Source organism: Musa acuminata, chromosome BXJ3-2 (genome assembly GCF_036884655.1).
Source record: "Musa acuminata AAA Group cultivar baxijiao chromosome BXJ3-2, Cavendish_Baxijiao_AAA, whole genome shotgun sequence".
NCBI classification, from domain to species: domain Eukaryota; kingdom Viridiplantae; phylum Streptophyta; class Magnoliopsida; order Zingiberales; family Musaceae; genus Musa; species Musa acuminata.
In genome coordinates this window covers 28392436-28413566 of record NC_088350.1, presented here as the reverse complement: position 1 = coordinate 28413566, position 21131 = coordinate 28392436, and the positions used below count along the sequence as shown (strand labels likewise).

The following is a 21131-nucleotide window of genomic DNA, read 5'->3' as shown; positions in this document are numbered from 1 at the left end:
GGTTGGCCAGGAAGAGGGTCCTGGTCGGCTCAATCCTTGCTCCCCGACACTCCCCGAGAAAAGCCACCAAATAGTGCCAAGAGTTCGGCGCTATCTGGGATGGCGATATCCCCCACTTACGGAGGCACTCCTCGATAACAGGATGCAAAGGGAACCACAGTATTGCCTCGAGGGCACCCACAGTCAGCCCAAATCCGTCGGGAAACTGATTGTATGGACGCTGACCGGACTGAGGGGCGTAAACACCATAGCACTTCGAGATGCAATAGCGATCTCGAAGTGCCCCTAAAAGTTCCTCGGTCACCACCAAGTCTACATCATGCCACAACTTGTGGTTGCCAAGCGCGGTAGAACTCCCTGCGGCCTTCGAAGGCTCGCCACCTAAAGATAAGCTGACAACCTCAACCCCTGGACCCCCGGAAGAAGAAGAAGAAGATGAGGAAGAAGAAGAGGAAGAGGAAGATGGAGACATCCTAACCTCTCAAGGTTGGAATGAGCTGGGGCGCAGAACGAAAGGATGAGCAAAGTAGCAACCATTGTTCTGGGAGGAGCTTATAAAGGGGAAGCAAACCCACCACGAAGTGACGTTTTGGCCCCCCAAGGAGAGAGATAAGCGCGACATTCAAAGCCCACCGTGACTCTTGGGATTTCCCCAAATTCTCCAGCCTCGAAACTCCCGCCAAGAGATCGCGCATGACAACGAGCCTCCTGCCAGAAGCAGCTCGAGTAATTTCCTGCCAAAACCTGTGTTGCTCCACATGGCACGCCACGTGGTACGATGGCACACACGTGACCCGGCATGACGCCGAACATCTCACTGGCCCTAAACCTAAGCCCGAGAACAATCACTTGGCCAACAGGTCTAGTCTCGGTCCAAGTCACGTCAGATCGACTCTCGACTTGCGACTCGCCGGCCCTAAACCTGAGCCCGAGAACAATCACTCGATCAATAGGTCCAGTCTCGGCCCGAGTCGTGCTAGATCGACTCCCGACTTGCGTCTCGCCGGCCCTAAACTTGAGCCCGAGAATAGTCACTCAGCCAATAGGTCCAGTCTTTGCCCAAGTCATGCCAGATCGGCTCCCGACTTATGACTCACCAGCCCTAGACCTGAGCCCGAGAACAGTCACTCGACCAACAAGTCCAGTCTCGGCTTGAGTCGCGCCAGATCGGCTCCCGACTTACGACTCACTGGCCCTAAACCTGAGCCCGAGAACAGTCACTCCGCCAACAGGTCCAGTCTTTGCCCGAGTCGTGCCAGATCGGCTCTCAACTTGCAACTCGTCGGCCCTAAACCTGAGCCCGGGAATAGTCACTCGACCAACAGGTCGAGTCTCGGCCCGAGTCGCGCCAGATCGACTCTCGACTTGTGACTCACTAGCCCTAAACTTGAGCCCGAGAATAGTCACTCAACCAATAGGTCCAGTCTGGCCTGAGTCACGCTAGATCGGCTCCTGACTTGCGACTCGCCAGCCCTAAACCTAAGCCCGAGAATAGTCACTTGGCTAACAAGTCTAGTCTTTGCTTGAGTCACGCCAGATCGGCTCCCGACTTGTGACTAGTCGGCCCTAAACCTAAGCCCGAGAACAGTCACTCAGCCGGTAGTCCAATCTTTGCCCGAGTCATGTCAGATCGGCTCTCAACTTACGACTCCCACCCAGCAGCTCCATGACGAGCCAGCTCGACTCCCCTCACCAGTAATTGATGCATCTACAGCACTCCGATCCAAGCGCGCCCTTCGCCCTCTCGCAATGACCCCATGGCACGCTCTGGGGGTGGGGTGGGGCGGGGTGAGGAGAGAAGTGATGAGGTAAATTTTGGGATACAAGTCCACTGTTGCAAGTCAACGCCATGCCACGCCATCACCAGGTCAACAAAGGAGGGCTCTCGTGTGCCGACCTAGAGGTCGTACCAAGGCATCCACCAGTAAGCTTCGGAAAATCCAGAGCGTCGTCGTCTGACGCCGTCCTACACGCTATAGGGCGATAGTTGCACTGAGGCACTGTCCCATTGTTTCACGTGCCCTGGGTCGGCAGCTGCGCAAAGGTACTATCCCGCTGATCCAAGCATTCTAGGACGACGATCGCACAAAGGTAATAACTTCCCCCTCGAGGATCAACCGCCAGGAGGTGGTATAAAATCCCCTGGCCGGCATCTGGCCAGGGGGAGAGGCAAGAAAAAACAGAGATCAGACCACTAACTTACTCGTTGAGGGGCCAAAGTCGAGAACTACCCGACGAGGGCCTTTTGTGCAGGAAAGCAGTTACGCCCGAGACGTGATCATCCTGATCAAGAAGGCGTCTTTCCCCAGGCAGCTCCGACAACCCGACCGACGTCCAAGGACTCTCGACGAGGAGAGCGAACATCCTGAGTCGCTACCGTCCCTACCAGGAGATAGTGACCATCGTCCCAACATCCATACCCCGACATGCGATCGATCAACATCGACGACCCATCGAGCCGACCTTCGACTCTCGACATTGGCCTGGGGACCAGACCGTGCTGACTCATCAGCCACGGCACACATGTTCACCAACAAATTTGATATTTGATGACATATATAAAGTTAAACATTAAATTATGGACCTAATTTAATATATTTAACCTGACAATTTCGATTACTAGTAACGTGTGATATACATTTTTATTTCATCTCATCTCTTACATGAATATTTTCTAATGCTACTTAGTAGTGTTTGATCTGATTGCTAAATTTTTATGTTGATTTTGAATATCCTTTTCTTCTAATATCTCCAACGATTTAGATTTTTTTGTCAAGAATATATTTAGCTTCAACGATTGCTGTTTTTTGTTATTAATTGTGAACAAGCGAAGAAAGAAGACACACAAACGCATGCATTACACGAATTCTTGATTCGGATAACGGAGGGAGAACATACGAACTGATCTCCTCTTCCTTCCACACTTCTTATTTATGGGCTTCATACAGTCGTACACGATCGAGAACGTATACTTGTAACAGCCGCACACACATACACGAAGCATTCAGCATCAACATATGGATATTTATATAAGCAGTAACTTAGTGCATTGTTTTAGATGTATTAGGTGTTGTAGTTGACGGTGGAGGTGTAGGTGCTCCCTGCCTGCCACCCGGCGGGGATGACGTTGGTGGCGATTAGGGTCTTCCCCGAGAGGCCCGAGGTCAGCCGGAACGAGAAAGGCGGCTGAAGCGCCGACCCCGAGTTCAGCTTCCAAACCGCGCCCCACGACTGCTGCATGGGGATCCACGAGCCCGACGCCCCCTGCTGCATGTCGACGGCCGCCAGATCCCCGTCCCCTCCTTCGTACACGATGAGCACGGCGAGGTAGTTTGGGTTGGATCCCGCATCCACCTTGAAGGTGACGTCGAAGCCCGGGTAGCTGCACTGCACTCTGCGATGCCGGAGGGAGTGTGTAAGGGTACGGTGTTCGTGTTGCAGTACTTGGTTAGGGTTGGGGTTCTCACCTGGAGTACTGTACTTGAAGGACGCCTGCGTTGCGAAGCTGGTCGCCTTGGCTAGGCTTCGCCATAGCCCCGAAGGCGGTCCCGCTGAGGTCGAAGTGGACGGGCTCGGCAAGACACGGCCCGCCGGGGCACTCGTCCGTGATGACGACGGTCACCGGGTCTCCGGAGCACGCGTCGTTCGTCGTGCACAGAACCTGATCATATCAGATCATTAACGCATCCATGAAGCAGATGAAATAGCAAGCTAAGCGTGTGTACCTGATAGCAAGCACCGCATCCCTTGCCCGACTTGTAGATCGAAGGACTTCCTGCTGCTATCATGGACGAGAACGGAGCCGTAGCGACTGCACCACCATATCCACATGCGCCACCTATGAATACACACATACATGCATAAGATTTCACGTGTGATCTCGGGTATAATTCAGAATGCAACACCAGAATATTACCGTCACTTCCGGCGCCGTTGGCTGTTCCATACCAGGTGGCTCCGGCTGAGGACCAGGTGGCCCCGGCTACGGCAGACGAGTTGAGGAGTTTGCGGCAGGCGCATGGGCCAAGGAGGGAAAGGAAGGCTAGCAGTGCGACGAAGACAAGAAGAGAAGAGTGATGAGGAAGTGAGAAGGCCATGGCTACTAAGCAAATGCTTGGAGCTGGAGGAGGAAGAAGAGAAGGGTTGGTTGTGGTTCGAGATGAGAAGTCTGTGACTATTTATAGTTTGGATCGATGTATTACCTCAGTTGATTCGCAGTATCTCAGCCGCAAATTCTGAGTTGAAGGCTACTAAATGGCATTTCTAAGTAAGCATCTAACGATGCATGGCTTGGTGGATCAGCAAGAGGATGAACTTTTGCCGTGATTATGGACTTTGACAACTTCAATGCACACTAATCGATCTGGTCAGAGAAAATGTTTACTGTAAAGAATACCCATAAATCACCAAATCTTCTATTCTTAAGCACTTCCTGTTGTACATGCAGTTAATAGAGCCTAAAGAACTTATGCCTCTCCCTCCTGCAAATGTTCTCCCAACTTGTTCGTATCTATGATAGAAGGACACGTCAGCTGTCCTAGATATGTTAGAAGATTCATTAATCTATTACTATTAATGGCGAATCGTTTTGAGTCGACTCTATTATTATTTCCCAATCTCTTAAAACATTTAATTTCATTTGAATATCCAGTAAATTAAAAAGACAGATTCCACTACAGTAGATTTATTTTTTAGAGACTAGAAATAATATGTTGTAGAATAATTTACCTGAAAATGATTGAAGAATGAAGCGTAGGTGAAAACTGCATGGTGTGCATGGAGGAAGAGGACACGTTACCCCCGCTGAATCCGGGGTCTCGAAAGTGAGCCGTCCGCCCCACGAACCGAGCCGATGATGGCGGATTGCTGGCCGTTGAATCGACCTCACGTATCACATCAACGCCCCATCGGACGGCTGCTCGTCGTGGTGGCCCGGACGTAGGAGGCCCCGTAGTCATAGGCCCAGTTTAGGCTTCTTATCCTTCACATTTCATATACCAATATGTCATCGAGAGCTTTACTTGCTTAATCAGATAATATTGAACGAGTCAATCCATTGAATCTCGACAGACTAATAATAATAATAATAATAACAACAACAACAACTAAACAAGGAGACCATTTTCACGGTTCTCAGGGCACCATTACAAACCTGCTGCTGGTGAAAGAACAAGCAACAGCAGAGAATAGCATTAAACATACATCATAATTAGATGGCTGGGTAACTGCAACTAAGCCTCGTCTATCAAATCAAAGCTAAAGAATCATGATGTGGTGAAAAAGGTTAGGAAAAAGAAGATGTTATCCGTTGATTCCATGTTGCAGAAGATAATGAGTGGCCAAGGTGCACGTTCCTTTTACTTCCGATGAGACAACGCATGTATCCAATTGTGGAACCTGCGGTTAGATCGTTGAGGTGAGAATGTAAGCCCAAACATCTCCTTGAGGGCCTGCCCTTGTTCAAAGAGTCCTATCACTCTTGCCACAACAGACGCACTCTCTCTTACATGCTCCAGGTCCTTGGGGTCAGACCACAGGCGCCGAGCAAGCTGTAGCCTTCTCTGTTTCGAGCTCAATGCAATTCCCCACTTTATGTACAGGCTCTCTCTTTCAGCAGCACACAAACTCTTCTGCATCTCCCTGCAAAGCATGTCTCTTTCACGCCGTAGCAATTTCAAACTGTCAAACAGGAAATAAACTGTGTCAGTAATAAATTGCGGCGATGTTCACATGAAAATAAGATGAGGAAAGAGTAGCACAGTGAAAGGTAAAACCTTGACGCATATGTGGAACTCTGACCGAGTTCTGCTGTTTTATCAGCATTTCCCAGAGATAAATTGCTCTTTAAAAAGGATAGCCTCCTTAGTTCCACTTCCATGTAAATCGAGTCTGTTGGATCACCTTTGAAGAGCATGTAAAAGTAAGTCCTGTGAACCAAGGATACATTACAATCATGCCAGAGCTTAATTATCTCTTGCTGCTTCTTCTCAAACTCCTGAGACCATACTGAAGGCGATTGCAGCACATCTAGAGTTGGTTCCAGACCAATATCCTTGGTGGTACCCTCATTTCCAAAGTCTTCAAATACATTCTGTTCAGTCCCCTATCATCAAGCAATACGTTACTGAAAATGCAACATCATCGAAGATAGTTGTTATACCAACAGATAAGAAAACACTTGAATTTCATGTTCATTATTAATTTTAAATATATAAGAGAATATATTAATGAGTTTTTTTTTCCTTTTCTTAATAAAATTTCCTCCTTTTTTTCTTATTTTTTCTCTCTGTGTTGACAGAATATTTGTGATGGCAAGGCAACTTGCCAGCACATTCTGATAGCATGTTCATATTTGTTGTGTAGAGGACCCTGGTACGAGAGATTAAGATGGACATAATTCAAGCATGAAAATACTAGGTTGCAATACTAAGAACCCATTTTGCCTCAAGAAAACGTTAGCTCATAAAAACTAAAATAGGGTAATACTTTGCATCATTATGTAACGAGATGAAAATGCTAGCAAGAACGACTAGAAAAGAAAATCATTTATCACAGTTATGTACCTGATCAATGAAAAATTGTTTCCGGTGATGAACTTGAGCCATCTCTGGCTCTACATAATCATCAAATCTGCTAGTTGTTTGTCTCTGTGCATCAAAAGATTTGCTATCTTCAGAATTTTGAAATACTCTTGCTGACAGTTTTTTTATTTTGGCACCAAAATTTGAAGAAAATAGTTTGTTTTGAAATCCTTCAGGCCTTCCACGGAATTCTTTTAGAGATGTGCTAGGTGGTGTACCATCTTCCTGAAGCCAAGATGAAGAGCTCATGAGTGTTGATCTACAACTTCTACTTCTACCCAATGGAAAACTTCTAAAGCTTGAATCTTGCCATGAGGACAATGGAGATGATTCATCAGGATATTCCTTGACAAGACTTATCAGTGTCTTCCTAACATTGTGAAGATGTTGCTCCAATGTGATGGGATCAGCACTTGGTGATCCCAGATCCCTCCGTTCCCCAGCTTTATGATTTCCATCTATATGTCCTGAGGAAACTGTACTCGGGTGTTGAAGACTATTTCTTCCTTCAGTTAACAAGGAAATTGAATCTTCACTTCTACATGTCCCATTCATCTCAATACAGATGACTTCCTCACAATTTTCCTCAAATCGTTCACAGAGGCTTTTATCAATCTCTTCCTCACCTTGATCTTCAGTTGACCCAATAAACTTGAGATTTGCCACTGAGTGCCTTGGTGATAGAGCATCCTGGTTGTGTGTTTGCAGGTAGTGCTGATTGTGTGATGTCACAAATTGTGTGGAGGCAAAATCTAGACTGTGATCAGCAATGTCTAAAGGCTCAGACACCAAAAGCAAATCATCACATGAATGAGGTAAATTGAGTAATGACGTTTGGCTCAAGTCACCCTGGAGAGAAACAAAGAGATATCAAGAGCCCCACTACTGACAAAAAATGTGAACATAAGGAAGAGCAAATACCCATTGGCTTGAGAAGTGATCCTTGCCAACAACTTCCAGCAAACCCTCCTGTCGAGATTGACCTAGATCACGTTGCTTGATCAACTCCTTGATCTCATTCTCCATCTGTCGTGTCAATTATAACTAATAGTTGTCAGTGATGTTCGATTCTTGCAGCTGTGAGTACTGAAAATATTAGCAAAACTATTCTAAAAGTATGCATCCTTTCTAAATACAGATGTCTTGTTCTTGAGCAAATAGAATGTCTCAACATGCAATCACTTGCATATCACAAAATACATTAAGGTCACAATAGCAAAAAAATGTTTGAGAGAAACTATATTTCCAAATTAAAAAAAAAAATTAATGCTCTTAGTTTGACTAGTGAGCTAAACAGAGCCCAACAACCACAAAAATATCTGTGCAGCCAACCCCAAGAAGTTGAGAACAACGGAGCAGTTCAATGCATAGTCAATACCAAGGTCCCAATCATGGCTATAAGTAGAATCAGACTAGGAACCAAAAACCAGATCAACAGGTACAAAGTATATTGCTCAACATTTCCAGGTTTGTTGTCGCACCAACATTAGAACTAAGTAGATGCGAGAATGTAAACTATAATAAAATATAGAAGATGCATATAAGAAGAGTGTATTTAAAACATCAGGCTAAATTCAGATGATTATGCAGTACCTTTTTGATTTGAGCATCCTTCTCTCTCAACAAGGCTTCCACCCTTGGAGATATTCCTGGATATCTCAATTCGCACTCCAATCTGGCAACTTCTTTCTGCAACTGCTTAACCAATGCCTTATCAGACATAACTATATTTACCTGTGCATTAGTAGCTACTTCTTTTGCACAGCTTGCAAATAGAAGTGTGTTTCTGGATTGCTCAATATGGCTTCTTGCAGGGCTCATTGTGCAAATAATAGCAGTTCTTGCATTACCCCCCAAGGATGGTTGCAATATTCGTGTGAGTTTTGAATCCCGATATGGAATGTGCCCATTTCTTCCCTTGCTGTGCCAATTTGGACAAGTATATTGGTAAATGAAGTAGAAATTGTTTAATATCGATTATCATAATACTATTAGACTTCTTACATACTTCAAGATCCTAGAAGATGACCAAGTTGTGGATCATAAACCAATCCACAAAATCATATAGTGCTAACAAAAACATCTGTGTGTGTGATATTATAGTGTTAGCCTCATTGTAATTGATTCTACCTTCATTCCTAAACAAATTTTACTATGATGATTTGGCAGAAACAAAACTATACATGCACATGGAAATTCATTCACTTTTTAACTTATACTACTACAGAAAATACAGACAGTAGTTATTAAATATCAAATTTGTGTGCTGCAAATAAATAGGAAGTAAGCGTCTCTACTTTATGATTTTGGCTTGGATAGAGTTTATCTAGTAATATATTATTCAATCAGCACATTGCACAAGTGATTTAGAACAGATAACACAGTTGGTGACCCAGAAATAATCCTGACATGGTTGATCAGGCAAGGACAGAACAAGGAGAAAAGGAAATTTTTTTTTTTTTTTAAAGCAAACTTTACAAGGATGGAAACAAATAACCTTTCCATGCATAAAGATGATGTCTTAGAAAAACTTTAAAGTTCATGCATATTTCTACATATCATTTCTGGGTCAAGTTATTAATAGTGAACTCAGAATTATTCTCAGTGATAACAGTTAGCACTAGATCATTATCAGCACATTAACAGTTGTTCACTTATTAAATCTAAGATAAAAACATTATCAGGCTGATTAAATATGGCATGAAATTTCCTAGAAGCGTCAAAATAAACAATAGTAAAGGAACTTTTAACTCATAGCAGCAGGCTTAAATGTAGTGATTTGTATTCAAGTTGGGACAATGGATCTATTTAATTATATTGAGGAAAATCAATCCAGCACTCCACATCGTAAGAAACTGATATGTAAAGGAATCTAACATAGTAAATCTCAACTTGCTGAAATAACTTGCAGTACAAATAAAATGCATCAAGCATGTTACATGCATAAGCAATTTAGCTTCAAAGGAAGAAAACCAAGATCTAGTTACATCAGTAATGAAGCAAAAGGATGAAAAAGGAATTTTCAACAACCTCAACTTGCGAATAACAGTTCCAAGGGTTAGTAAGCTTCGATTTATGTGGCAACCCTCTTTCAGCCTAGTACCAGCAGATAATGCCTGGGATGCACGTTCACTCCCTCCCAGATCAACAAAATTCTGCAAACAGGGAATGGAATATGTTTTTTCTCTAATCTCTCTTGAGTGTATTTAGAGTTATTATAAACAAAGCATAAGAAGATTTTCATACCACACTAGCCACAAGTGTGCTTGAGTTGTCCTTGCCCAAAAATTCCCTAGCAGAACTTTCAATAGTCTGCAAGAATCGATTAATCATAGAAAAATATAAATTGTTTCTCTTCTAAATAGTACAGCAGATTATTCAATTATTAGGATAAAGAAGAACAAACCAATCTAAGAATTTGATGAGATCTGGAACTTGTTTCATTTAGAGAGGTCTCCCCAATCTTTCTCTGAGCTAGAAAATGAAAAATGACACCGGTAAGTACATCTCAATTAGCAAAATGCTTATTCTCTAAACAAACTTCTGGTTGGTCACCTTCACACACAGAAATGAGAGCCTTAAGGTGGTTCCAGTCCCTTAAGGTTTCCTCTGTAAGTTTTTCGATTACAGTTCCTTTCTGCCAAATGACATATTTTTTCACCTTCAAGTAAACAGGCAAGGAAGGTTAACTAAACATCTAGGCGAGGCACATCACCTCTGGATCGTCTAAAAGTCTAAGGGGAGCAGAATCTGTGCTGAGTAGATCTTTCACAGCTTCATTGTATATCTCTATTGCTGAAAACTTCAGCACAAATGCTCTCTCCTCGTGCTGCAAAAGGAATGAAACGACTAGCAGCGAAAACAGAAACAATTTTCTCTATGCCACAGGCACATATAAGATGCAAATTGGAATATTAGGACAGTCACATAATATTCTACATTACCTTATGTATGTATTCATATATATCTTGTGCGGTATACTCAGTTATACCAGTCATTGTGTATGTTTTCCCGCTGCACGTTTGCCCATAAGCAAAAACAGTAGCTGAAAATCAAATATATCAATCTTTCTATGTTCTCTAAAATATCTTGAGAATGCAGACTGAGGCAACTACACTTACAGTTAATGCCAGTAACTACAGAAAGAGCAACTTCTTTAGCGCCTTCCTCGTATACTTGCTTTGTGGTGCAATCACTTGGAAATACTTTGTCTGTTAGCAAGAATTAAAAAAACCCAACATCAAGAATATCAATACGGACATTCTGGAAAGAAAAAGCTAGGCTTTAGCATCCAAGAGATAATACCAAACATTATAAGATAGGATGATTCCGAAGCCACAAAAAGTCATATGTTAGTGTTTAAGACGATGCAGTTTCGGACAATTTGATGGAACAAAATCCATGTTCAAGCAATCAAAACAAGAGGCTGGAATTCTTGCTGCACTCTAAAAATTCTAGCAAAAACAAACCCCACTAGAGAATCTAATTGTGCTAGTTAGAATACCTATTTCATTTACAGAGTGAAAAATCATCTCAAGTTCATTTTGCAAATGAATTGGATGTAGAGAACAGGGGAAAAGGAAAGCAATTGTGAATGCAGCAAACACACCAAACGTATAAGCAGTAGGATTTATGGACCGTTCCAAAAGGCTCTCCCTGAAAATAACGGTGGTGTCATTGATGCACTCCCAATCCGACGGATCGTTCTCCGCCACTTCCTTTTCGCTCAAGGGCCGCAGCCGCACCGAAACAACTATCTTCTCCATCTTCCCACCCCCGCCGAACTCCGACGCCACCTCCAGGCTCTCCTCCGCCCTCTCCCACGGCACCATCTCCTCCCCGCCACCCGCCCCCATTCCTCGCCTCAGACATCCACAACCATCTGCAACAAGCACTCGACTTAGGGAACAAGAACCAACCGAAGCATGAACAAAGGACGCATCCTAACCTAATCTGATCCTCAATTCAGAGGCGAAGGATCGTCGATGAGTTGCTGTTGAAGGCAGGAGGCAGGTCGTTAGAGGGTGATGTTCGAACACACCAGATCGGTGGTTCAAATGTCAGACATGAGGCTGACAGGAGGCCGAGATTACATCAACGAATGCCGGCCACAACCTCTGATCAACTCTGTTGAGGGTTGCCGGCCTCCGAATTAAGAAACCCTATGACAGGAGTAACAAGGAAATAGCTCGCTAGGCCAGAGAAGGGAATCAGACGGTGTTTGGCAGCAGCGTTTGAGCGGTGACAAGGGCAGGCAGCCTACTCAAAAGAATCACAATCACACTACTCTGAGATGTAGCTTTCACTGGGAACAACCATTTCCTCTGAGACCGTGTGTCAGAGCGAGAGAGAGAGACGGAGAGGTACCTGAGATGAGGATTCCTAGGCATTGTGACCAGATTCTTCTTCCATCTCTGGTGGGATGAGAGCAGGCTGTTTCTCTTTCTGAGATCTAAAAAGGAGACCGCCCATGCTGTGCTCGGCTTTTGAAGAGGGAGGGAGGGAGGGAGGGAGAGGGGGATTGTCTCTGCCACTTCTTCTTTTGTTCAAAGCAGGACATTACTGTGTCAGTTTTGGATGAGTCGTTCTTTTGTCCATTTTCTTCATATATTCATAATAAAATAAATACATATATCTAAACGACTTTAATGATCATTTATTTAATTTAAATTCACCTCTTGGATAAAGGTATTAATAATATAAATGAATAGATGATTCGTTATAGAAACCTCTAAGATTTGAACATGTGAACTCAATTTGTTAATGCTTTAGTTTCTGTCTCATTTGATGTTGTTTCTTTCGTTGGTTAACCTAAAATAAAATAGTACCACGTTTCCCGGTCACGCATTCTACGTCCGACGTTTTGTACCAAGTGGGTCCCGCGCTCTCTCTCCAATTAAAGATCAGGTACGTCGGGTAGGGTAACGGACGGCGACATGGCATTGCGGAAGTGGCAACTCGTGGGACGCGCCCTGTTGGTTTCAAAAGCGGGACGGGCTTCGCACTGCCTCCGAGAAGCGCAAAGGAAAGTGGGTCCCGCTTGGGGTCCATAACTTTCTCCGATAGAGAGGTAAGGTAAGTGTCGGGGGTTCCGCAGTACGTGACGAGACGAGCGAAAGGCGGCGTACGTGCGCACGTGCTTCGCACACCCTGTCTAACGGTCAGTATTTGACATAAAAATGAATTAAATGATATTTTTTTTTATTTTTTTGGGTTATTTATTTATTTCGAAAAATAAATAAATAGATTCTGGTTTGGTGCACTCTCTCCTTATTTTTATTTTTTATGGACGAATAAATTAATAGCTGATGGAACAACATGGGATGCGTAGGACACACTGTTATGTATGTAGCAAGTTACAATGATGTCCATTTGTCTATGAACATGATGGATAGAAACAGACAAATTGAAGGATTAAATGACCCTTTGGTATTGTCTATTTCTATGGCCACACAGGATTGATGTATCTTAGTTTCAACCGATCGCTTAAAGATTTAGAAAATGACACATTAAAGATTAAGAAAATGACATCTTTCGTCAGTAAATCAATTTATTTTTTAGAATGAAACTCAAAAAGATGGTACAATTTCAAATGATTAATTAGTAATCGTAGATCCATAAAGTTTAAATTATTAGGAAAGAATAATAATAATTCGTGACCGTTATTTTTAATCGTAGATAAAAAATGATAAGGTCACAAATCTCGATTATTTGGGATCATATATATTAATTTGTTACCGTTATTTTCATAATTGTTTATATAAAAATACTTGTTAGGTTGAAGAAAGGGAAAGATCTGTTCGTATGTTTTTTATTTTTATTTTTCAAAGAAAACAGTTGAGATGCCACTATCAAAATGAAAACAATCTTTTTTTAAAATACAAAAAAGGAAAGGATTTAAATGAGAATGTATCCTAATATATCATCTTGAAATAATGTATATATATATGTAAATTTTCTTAAAATCATTTTTTTGTTTTTTAGGTGATTTTTTTTTGTTTTTCATCGATAGTACATCTTTTTTTTTGCAATCCAATAAATGCTCTTACTCATCTTTGTCGTCGCCTTCACCGCATCCGTCCCATTGTGAGATAGCATAGCCCACTCTGCGGTGGAGTGCTATGAAACGAGGGCGGACCGGTGGGCATCGATAGTTACGATACGGTGGGGGATGGTATAGTACAACATGACGATGGTGGGGCGACGGATGTACATGACCAAGGGGTGGACCTGGCCATTCGACTCGTTGCCGAGGGGCAGCGTCTCCGACGCGGATCACGACGAGCGGGAGGAGATGTCTCACAATCGCGCGGCTTGTGCAGCGCCCCTCGGGAGCGATAGCTTTGTCCCCCTCCCATAGTGAGGCCGCCGCCTCCATAGAGGCAGGAACGAGTGCCTCCATCGCCTCTTCGCTGCCCGCCTCCGCTCTACCCTTTTGTTCCCATTGCGACGGGGAGGGACGGGCGACGATGGAAGGGGAAGGGAGAAGAAGAGAAGCCGACGGGCGATGGGGAAGGGATGTGGGGGATGCGGTTACGGGCGACGCCGCTCGCGATGACGACCGTCGGATGCAGCTGGTGAAGGACGGAGGGTATTTTCGTTAAATTGATAAAAAATTAAAAATCAAAAACACTTTCATTGGTTTAATTGAGAGGGGCGATGGGACCCTCTCCCATTTGGATTTTTTGTTTTCCTATGGGTCCCACTGTGATGAGGGTCACCCCCTATTGGAATGACACGTGTACGGTGGTCAGTGTTCAGATGTTGACTTTGGAGCGTCAGTCATGACAAGCACGGAAGTGAGCAAGAAAGAAGGCAGATAGAACTCAGTGAGATGAAATGAGTTGGGAACAGTCACATCACTTATCGTGGAACGATGTAGCTTTTGGTTTTTTTCCCGAAAACAAATTATATTAGCTCATAAAGCGAAAACAATCAGACGCATAAAAGATATCTCAAAGCGGGCATTTTGGGAAACCTAATCACTCTGGTCTCACTGACAAATTCTCTCTTTTCTCCTCCTGTTGCCATGAAACAGAGAGCTCGAAGAGAAAAAGGGAAAAGGGGGAGAGAGAGAGAGAGAGAGGGAGAGTGACAGAAGCGAGAGAGAAAGATTTTGGGCATCACATTTGCATCAGCAGCGGCCTGCAAACTCCGTCTTCCCTCATAAAGTCAATCCAACTCCTCTTTTTCTCTCACCAATCCATCACACACATGCTGACTTCTGTTATAGATTTCTTTTGGTCAGGACAAGCTGCTATCATACTTTTGCCCCCACCAATCCTTCATCTCATGCTTCTCTTTCTTCTTTGTCTACCTCGCTGAACTCTCAAGACCAAACACTGGTGGCAAGAGGAATAGGAATTTACACTGTCACATTCCATATACAAACCAATACTGGAGACCTTCACAATGGTTCAATAATGTCAATAAGGAAAAGAGAAAGAGAAAAGATTGAGATGTAGAGACAGTGAGGATCGTCTTCAGACTCCCCTGGTTTCAGCAATTCAATGTACAGGCCATGTACACATTTCACCTCATCTCTCTGTCTCTACTTCTCTCTCTCTCTTATGGACTCTTCTTTACCCTTGGTGAATGCTGTCTGTGCCTTCGTGCTGATTTTTGTCCCCACCGTTGACCCTGAGAGGGTTCTTATTCCACAAACAAATCAACGAATAGCAATGGATGGATTGAGGAGATGATATGTGTCGACGTCGTCGTCATCGATCAACTGTTTGATGTCGAGCATGCAACACGCTATAGTAGTTCTGATGCTTGCAGTGGTGGTTAAGGTAGAAGATCGAGAGCTTTCGGTATACCAAATCTATTGAGCTATTGCCAAGTAGGAGCCCGCAGTGGCCGTGGACGTGTTTCCTCCGCTGCCGGCGCTCACGTTCTGCCTCTGGAACTGTATCTCGTACTGCATTTTCCCGTCCTCATCATCGTCATCGTCGTCCTCCTCGTCTTTGTCCATGTTGTCGCTGTCAGCTTCATTTAACTTATCGTAGTCATTGAACGCAGCTTGCTGTTGCCCCATCGGCTCCTTCGCAATGACTACTGTCTTCAATGCGGCATCAATCCACCACGTTATGATATCTCCAGCAAAGATGCAAAGGTTCGTAGGGAGCGATAAAGGTGGAGTGGCGCTTACCTTCTTCAACCCTTCGTCGAAGAAGCTCGATGGAAGTCCTCCATTGCCAGTTTGTGCCTGTATGGCATTTGAACCGCCGCCACCCTCAGAATTCCCATCGCATCCACTGTTATTGCTGCAGTTCTTCTCGTTCTTGCTTTCGGCCTCTGCGGCAGGTTGATGAAGAGGGGGCGTTGATGACAGATTCATTGGTGCGCCACTCTGCTGTTGATTGGAAGCGGGATTGACTTCTTGGCCTTCCTGACGTTGAGTGCCCACGTTGCTGCCACTGCCGAGGAGCCTGTTGCGGTAGAGGGCATCCAATTGGTGGAAGTAAGGGCAGGTCTTGGAGTCATCGGGTCGATGCTTGTTGCTGTCCTTCACCTTCTTGAAGTACTTGTTGATGTTCTCCCACTTCTCCTTACACCGCTTGGCGCTCCGGTTGTAGCCGAGGCGCTGCATTCCGGCTGAGATCTCCTCCCACAGTGGTCCCTTCGGTCCAGCCTCATGGTACTTCGAGTCGAGACCGCTCCGGAGGTTGATCAAAGCATGCACCTCCGTCTTTGGCCACCGCGAGGACGACGACATGGGCTCCAGGTTTGCGCCATCCTCTGCATCCTGAGGCTCCGTATTGGGGACGAGCTCTGTCCCCGATGATGACTGATGCCGTGCCATCTCGGTGATGTGGTGGTCACTCTGAACCACATGCTGCTTCGAAGGTGATTGTACCGAAGTGAGCGGTCTCTGCTGCTGCTGCTGCGTCGTCGGCGGCGGCGGTGGAGGCTGTGGCTTTCGTGGAGGTGCGGCTGATTGTGGCGGCGGTGCATGCGACACAGGGGTAGCAGGCATGGTGGGCATCGGGATCGTCTGGCCGCTTAGCTTCTGAAGGTAGGAGATTATGGCGGTGTCTCTGGACGCGGCCATGGCCCGCTCCTGCGCCAAGAGCTCCTGCTCGCGGTTGAGCCGCGTCATCTCCTGCCGCCGCCACGCCTCGTCTCGGATCATCCTGTCCTGCTCTCTCTTCTCTATGGCATCCAAGAACCGCTGCTGCATGGCCTCCTGCCGCTCCATCACTTGCTTCATCAGCCGATCGAAGAATGCCATCATCTTCCTGCTACTTCCCGAGTCCCCGCCGCCGCGCTTCCGCTTCCTCCCTTCCTGGCTCTCCCCGGCCTCTTCGGTCTCCTCGTCGTCGGACTCAGACGACGCAGAAGACGAAGAATTCGACGAGAAGCTGATACCTACGGCGGCGGAGCTGGAGATTCCATGCGGGCCAAGGGGAGGGGTTGGCTCCGGGACGACCGCCCTAGTGGGCACCGTAAGCGTCGATGGGGCTACGGCAGAGATAGGCTGAGCTCTGCTGGCGGGTGGGCCCACCATGCCAGTGGCGCCTCCTCCGCCACCACTGCTGCCGCCGTGGAGAGCTTCGAGCTGGCTGAAGAAGCGGTAGCTCTTGCCGTCCTGGCGACCGGCGCGGCCGTCCTTGGTGCGCTTGTAGTACTTGTGCACGTTCTCGAACTTCTCCTTGCACTTCTTGGCACTCCTCTTGTAGCCCAGCTCCGCCAGCTTCCTGTAGACAAGGCAGCAGCAATTATGCAACGGCGCGGAAGACGAGGATAAAAGAGTCAGGACGCAAAGAGAGGACGGCAGCAGCAACAACAACACAAAGCAAGAAAAATGAGACGGTCATGATTGCATTAAGACCTCGACCCGCACCCACGGACTCGAACTCCCCCAAAGAAGCTGGTGATGACGAGGGAGAAAGCAAGAAGTTGAAAGCAATAAGTCGTCCACGAGGGATGCAAGATTTAGCATCTGGGAATCTTAAACAGCGATCTAAAGATATAATTTGGTGAATAAGGATTGGTTGGGATCTGAAAAATGGAATGATGTAGGAAAGAGATAGGATGACGCACTGGGAAACGAGGGGTAGAGATCTGAGGGGCTCGAAGAAGAGATTAGAGGACTGGTTCCTTCCCCCCAAAAAGGGGAGTTCAGCGGCTGCAACCATTCCAGCAGTGGAGTCCGTGGTACGAACCCCACGCCAGATAGTTACTTGGTCTCTAACGAAGAAGAAAAGGAATCTCGCTGATGCTGGTGGCGAGGTCAATTCCCAAGGAAACCGTTAGACATTTCAATGGTTGCATCAGAGATCCGTGATGGTGTTGGCAAGCCGGAGCGACGTTACCTGGAGACCTCCTCCCAAAGCGGTCCCTTGAGGGTGGCGTCCCGGAAGGCGGAGTCCATGTCGGAGCGGATCTGCAGCAGGGCGAGCGTCTCCTGGCGCGGCCACCGGTTTCCGGTCGCGCCACTGCCGCCTCTCTCACCCCCCTCGCCATCGTCCTCCGGAAAGTTGCCTCCTGCGGCGCCGGGAGCTAGTTCATCGAAATTCGCCGCCGGGGGGCGGCTGCTTAAGGGCGACGGCGCCTCGGCCAGCGGCGGATCTTGGAGCGGCTCGGGACCGGGAATTCCAAGCAGGTGTGCTCGGGAAGCGGGCGGCTCGGGCGAGAACGGGGTCATTTCGCAGGGCGGCACTCCGTATCTGGACCCTCCTTGCTGCTGCATGCCTTTGGATCTATTCTCCTCTCTCCTCTCTCCTTTCGACCTTCCTCAACACTTTGGAGCAGTGACAAATCTGCTAGCTGTTATGATTCCACTTTCTATTACCACAGCTTGTAACCTCAGGGTTGGACTGAATTCTCTCCTTCCTCTCTCTCTCTCTCTCTCTCTCTCTCTCGCTCGCTCACCTCAGTCAGAAGAAAGAGAGGAGGAAAACGGGAGATGGGGCAGTCGGAGAACTGGCAAAGGGTTCAGTCCATGGAGGGGTGAAGAAGAAAGGAGGAAACACAACAGGAGAGAAAGCAAAAAGACTTCCTGTGTTAAGACAATTAGCAATTCAGCAAATTATGAAGAAGATAGGCTGAAGCCGAGAGGTTAGAAGGTGGAGATAGGGAGAGAAAGATCCATGAAGACCAAGAAGAGCGAGAGAGAGAGAGAGAGATGTACAGTGGGTTCGAGGGAGAAAGATAGGGGTTGCAGATGATGATGATGCTGATGTGTGAGAGAGAAGAGATGGCGAACGATGGAACAAACCAGATGCTGCGCTGTCAGGGGGGGTCTTACCTTGTGCCTAATAATAGTTGAAGCCCAAAGGACAGAGATGAGAGAGAAGACATGCAATATGGATGTGTATGAGAGAGAGAGAGAGAGAGAGAGAGAGAGAGCTGTGCAAGAAAGAGCAGCACTGTAATAGAAGCCCAGTAATCTTTCACCGTCAGTATGGAATATGATATCGAGTGAATCCAACCCTCGCTCACATGTCCTGTCCCCACCTGGGCCTACATGGTAACATCATGCATGCAAGTTCCCCTTCCCCTTCCCCCACAAGTCATAATATTACCCCAAGAACACCATCTCAAACCCAAGTTTCACTGTAGCTTCTTGGACTGCAGTGAGACACTAATGAACAACTGGTTGCCCGATGGCCCAGCTTCGAAAGGAAAGCTTATTGAGATCATACGTAACACAGGCGTAAAAGGAGGAAAAAGAGGAGGAGGAGGCGAGGAAGGGGGAGACAAGAACACAGTGCAACAGCTGTTGCTGTGGGCCTCCTCGCTGTGGAGGATTAGGGTTAGAACGTGCCCGGCGATTATTGCGGATCCCACACAAAATGAACCCACAACATGCCATGTTACACCACTCTGTAAGCCATGTAATTAATGGCACCCTTCTCCTTCATGCCAAAAGGTTGTAGCGTCCGAATAATTCCTATCCCCTCTGCATGTTTGAGGAAAAAAGTGTGACTATCTTAAGTAGGAATCGGAACACATTACTGCTAAAAAGCTTCAGAAAAATAAAAAAAGAAGAAAAGATGGGTGATGGATTTATCCCATGTTACGTGGGAGATGTGACCTGTGTTTGTTTTCTGTGGATGGTGGGGCGAGGGCTGAGTTATTAGGGTGGGACCCGCGGCCCCCCGAGGTGCTCCCATCCCTGATCCGGTCAAGTAATAATGGAGCCTTCTCCTTCATCTCCTCCTCCATTTACTGTCGCTGTCGCGATTCATTTCGGACGTGTCTTCTACTTGTGCTCTGTTCTTTTCTTCCCCTGAAGCGTTTCTTTCGCTGTCCATTTGATGATTAAGGAGGAGTCATCCCCAACGCTTACGGCATCTCAATTGGATTAACAACACTCAAATCTTCAAAGGATAAAACCGTGTTGAATCCACGCCGTAGCAGATAATTCTTGGTGGCTCAGCTCGCTCGGTGACGATGAATGATAGGCCTTCCTCATTCCACACGTCGGACCAAGCTTGAACCACCCCAGACGGTCAAATACATCTCGAGGCAATGGCCCTCACGCAATGGCAAACCACTACTGTTACGGCATCCAACACATCATGCGCATGAATCCTCCTTGCTTGTTAGGTTTGGCACCCAACTGTTCTCCTCCCTCCCTGTTCCCTCCTCCATTGGCCTGACCATGTGGGAAGCTCAACAACAAGTTGTGGACACACCGCACAGCATGGCATTGCTTCGGGATTTGTTCTTCCTTGCAGTAAAAGCATCTAAAACATGCAACCATCAAGCGACCACGACAATTTCTTCCTCCTCTGTGCACACAAACGGGAGCTTCACGGTGATCATGCATCCTGCGCTTTCTCTCTCCTTTGATAGCTTGGTGATGAGGTTTTCAGCTACGCTCATCCAATCTAGAATTGATGTCTTCCATCTAAGAAAAAGGCGAAGATGGTAGGGAACAAAACAGGCTTGCCTTTTCTAAACCATTAATGTGTGTTTGTGCGTGTGTGTGTGTGTGTGTGTGTGAGAGAGAGAGAGAGAGAGAGAGAGAGAGAGAGAGAGAGAGAGGTCTTAAACCTCTCTCAGTATGACAGCACAGTAGCGAGTTATTGGGTGGGTATTCTTGTGACGTTTGTCATACATAATCCTTGAGGCCATGCCTCTGTTTGGACCAATACATGAATTATCTGCATTCTCATCTGCAATCATGGAAGGGAATAGTAGCTCAACTATTAGTGAGCAATGGCACCAGTGAGAGTTGGATCCAGTTACATACGATGCATTCCGACAGTCCTTGGCCTTCTCTTGTGGTTGTGGTTTCACTTTCATGTGTCCCAATGAATGGGAGCCTTGCATTTCCATGAAGCAGAAACATCCATTCCTAAAACATTTGGACTCAAACTCAAGACAGGACGTGAAGTCTTCGCCTGCTTCTTCTCCGGTAAATTCATCGTCCTACAACAGAACCAGTCTCGGCAACACTACCATTGGCTACAATTACATACGGCTCTTTTTGTCTGAACACCGAGGAAAATGGAGAGGATAGTTTGTCGCAGATTTATGATCGCCATGGTCCACAGGCATGCCGATGCAGCTCCTCCGTAGTAGAAAGGCATGAGG

General features: G+C 46.1%; 3 protein-coding genes across 7 annotated transcripts; all 3 read right to left on the bottom strand.

The window, feature by feature from the left end:
• Positions 1-2921: 2921 nt before the first annotated feature.
• On the bottom strand, positions 2922-4910 carry LOC103976299 (expansin-B18). Its single transcript, XM_009391499.3, has 6 exons — positions 4729-4910; positions 4203-4363; positions 3917-4120; positions 3726-3838; positions 3468-3661; positions 2922-3394 (listed from the first exon to the last, which is right to left on the bottom strand). Exons 3-6 carry the CDS (start codon positions 4095-4097, stop codon positions 3064-3066), a joined length of 819 nt encoding a protein of 272 aa, XP_009389774.2. The 5' UTR covers positions 4098-4120; positions 4203-4363; positions 4729-4910; the 3' UTR covers positions 2922-3063.
• A 146-nt stretch (positions 4911-5056) lies between these two features.
• On the bottom strand, positions 5057-12169 carry LOC135583038 (kinesin-like protein KIN-7F). 4 transcript variants are annotated; one of them, XM_065139959.1, is made up of 14 exons: positions 11949-12169; positions 11191-11840; positions 10703-10792; positions 10526-10626; positions 10297-10410; positions 10137-10218; positions 9988-10055; positions 9828-9893; positions 9612-9736; positions 8175-8502; positions 7503-7607; positions 6564-7430; positions 5775-6103; positions 5057-5679 (listed from the first exon to the last, which is right to left on the bottom strand). In XM_065139959.1, exons 2-14 carry the CDS (start codon positions 11435-11437, stop codon positions 5358-5360), a joined length of 2844 nt encoding a protein of 947 aa, XP_064996031.1. In that variant the 5' UTR covers positions 11438-11840; positions 11949-12169; the 3' UTR covers positions 5057-5357. The 4 variants fall into 4 exon arrangements, with proteins under 4 accessions (XP_064996031.1, XP_009389114.2, XP_064996034.1 ...); XM_009390839.3 differs by having other exon boundaries at positions 11191-11463; positions 11949-12102; XM_065139962.1 differs by lacking the exon at positions 11191-11840 and having other exon boundaries at positions 11949-11972.
• Positions 12170-14939: 2770 nt separating this feature from the next.
• On the bottom strand, positions 14940-18854 carry LOC103975763 (trihelix transcription factor GTL1). Of its 2 annotated transcripts, none has more exons than XM_009390840.3 (3): positions 17900-18850; positions 15733-17281; positions 14940-15642 (listed from the first exon to the last, which is right to left on the bottom strand). In XM_009390840.3, exons 1-3 carry the CDS (start codon positions 18274-18276, stop codon positions 15406-15408), a joined length of 2163 nt encoding a protein of 720 aa, XP_009389115.2. In that variant the 5' UTR covers positions 18277-18850; the 3' UTR covers positions 14940-15405. The 2 variants fall into 2 exon arrangements, with proteins under 2 accessions (XP_009389115.2, XP_009389116.2); XM_009390841.3 differs by having other exon boundaries at positions 15502-15638; positions 17900-18854.
• Between the last annotated feature and the right edge of the window lie 2277 nt (positions 18855-21131).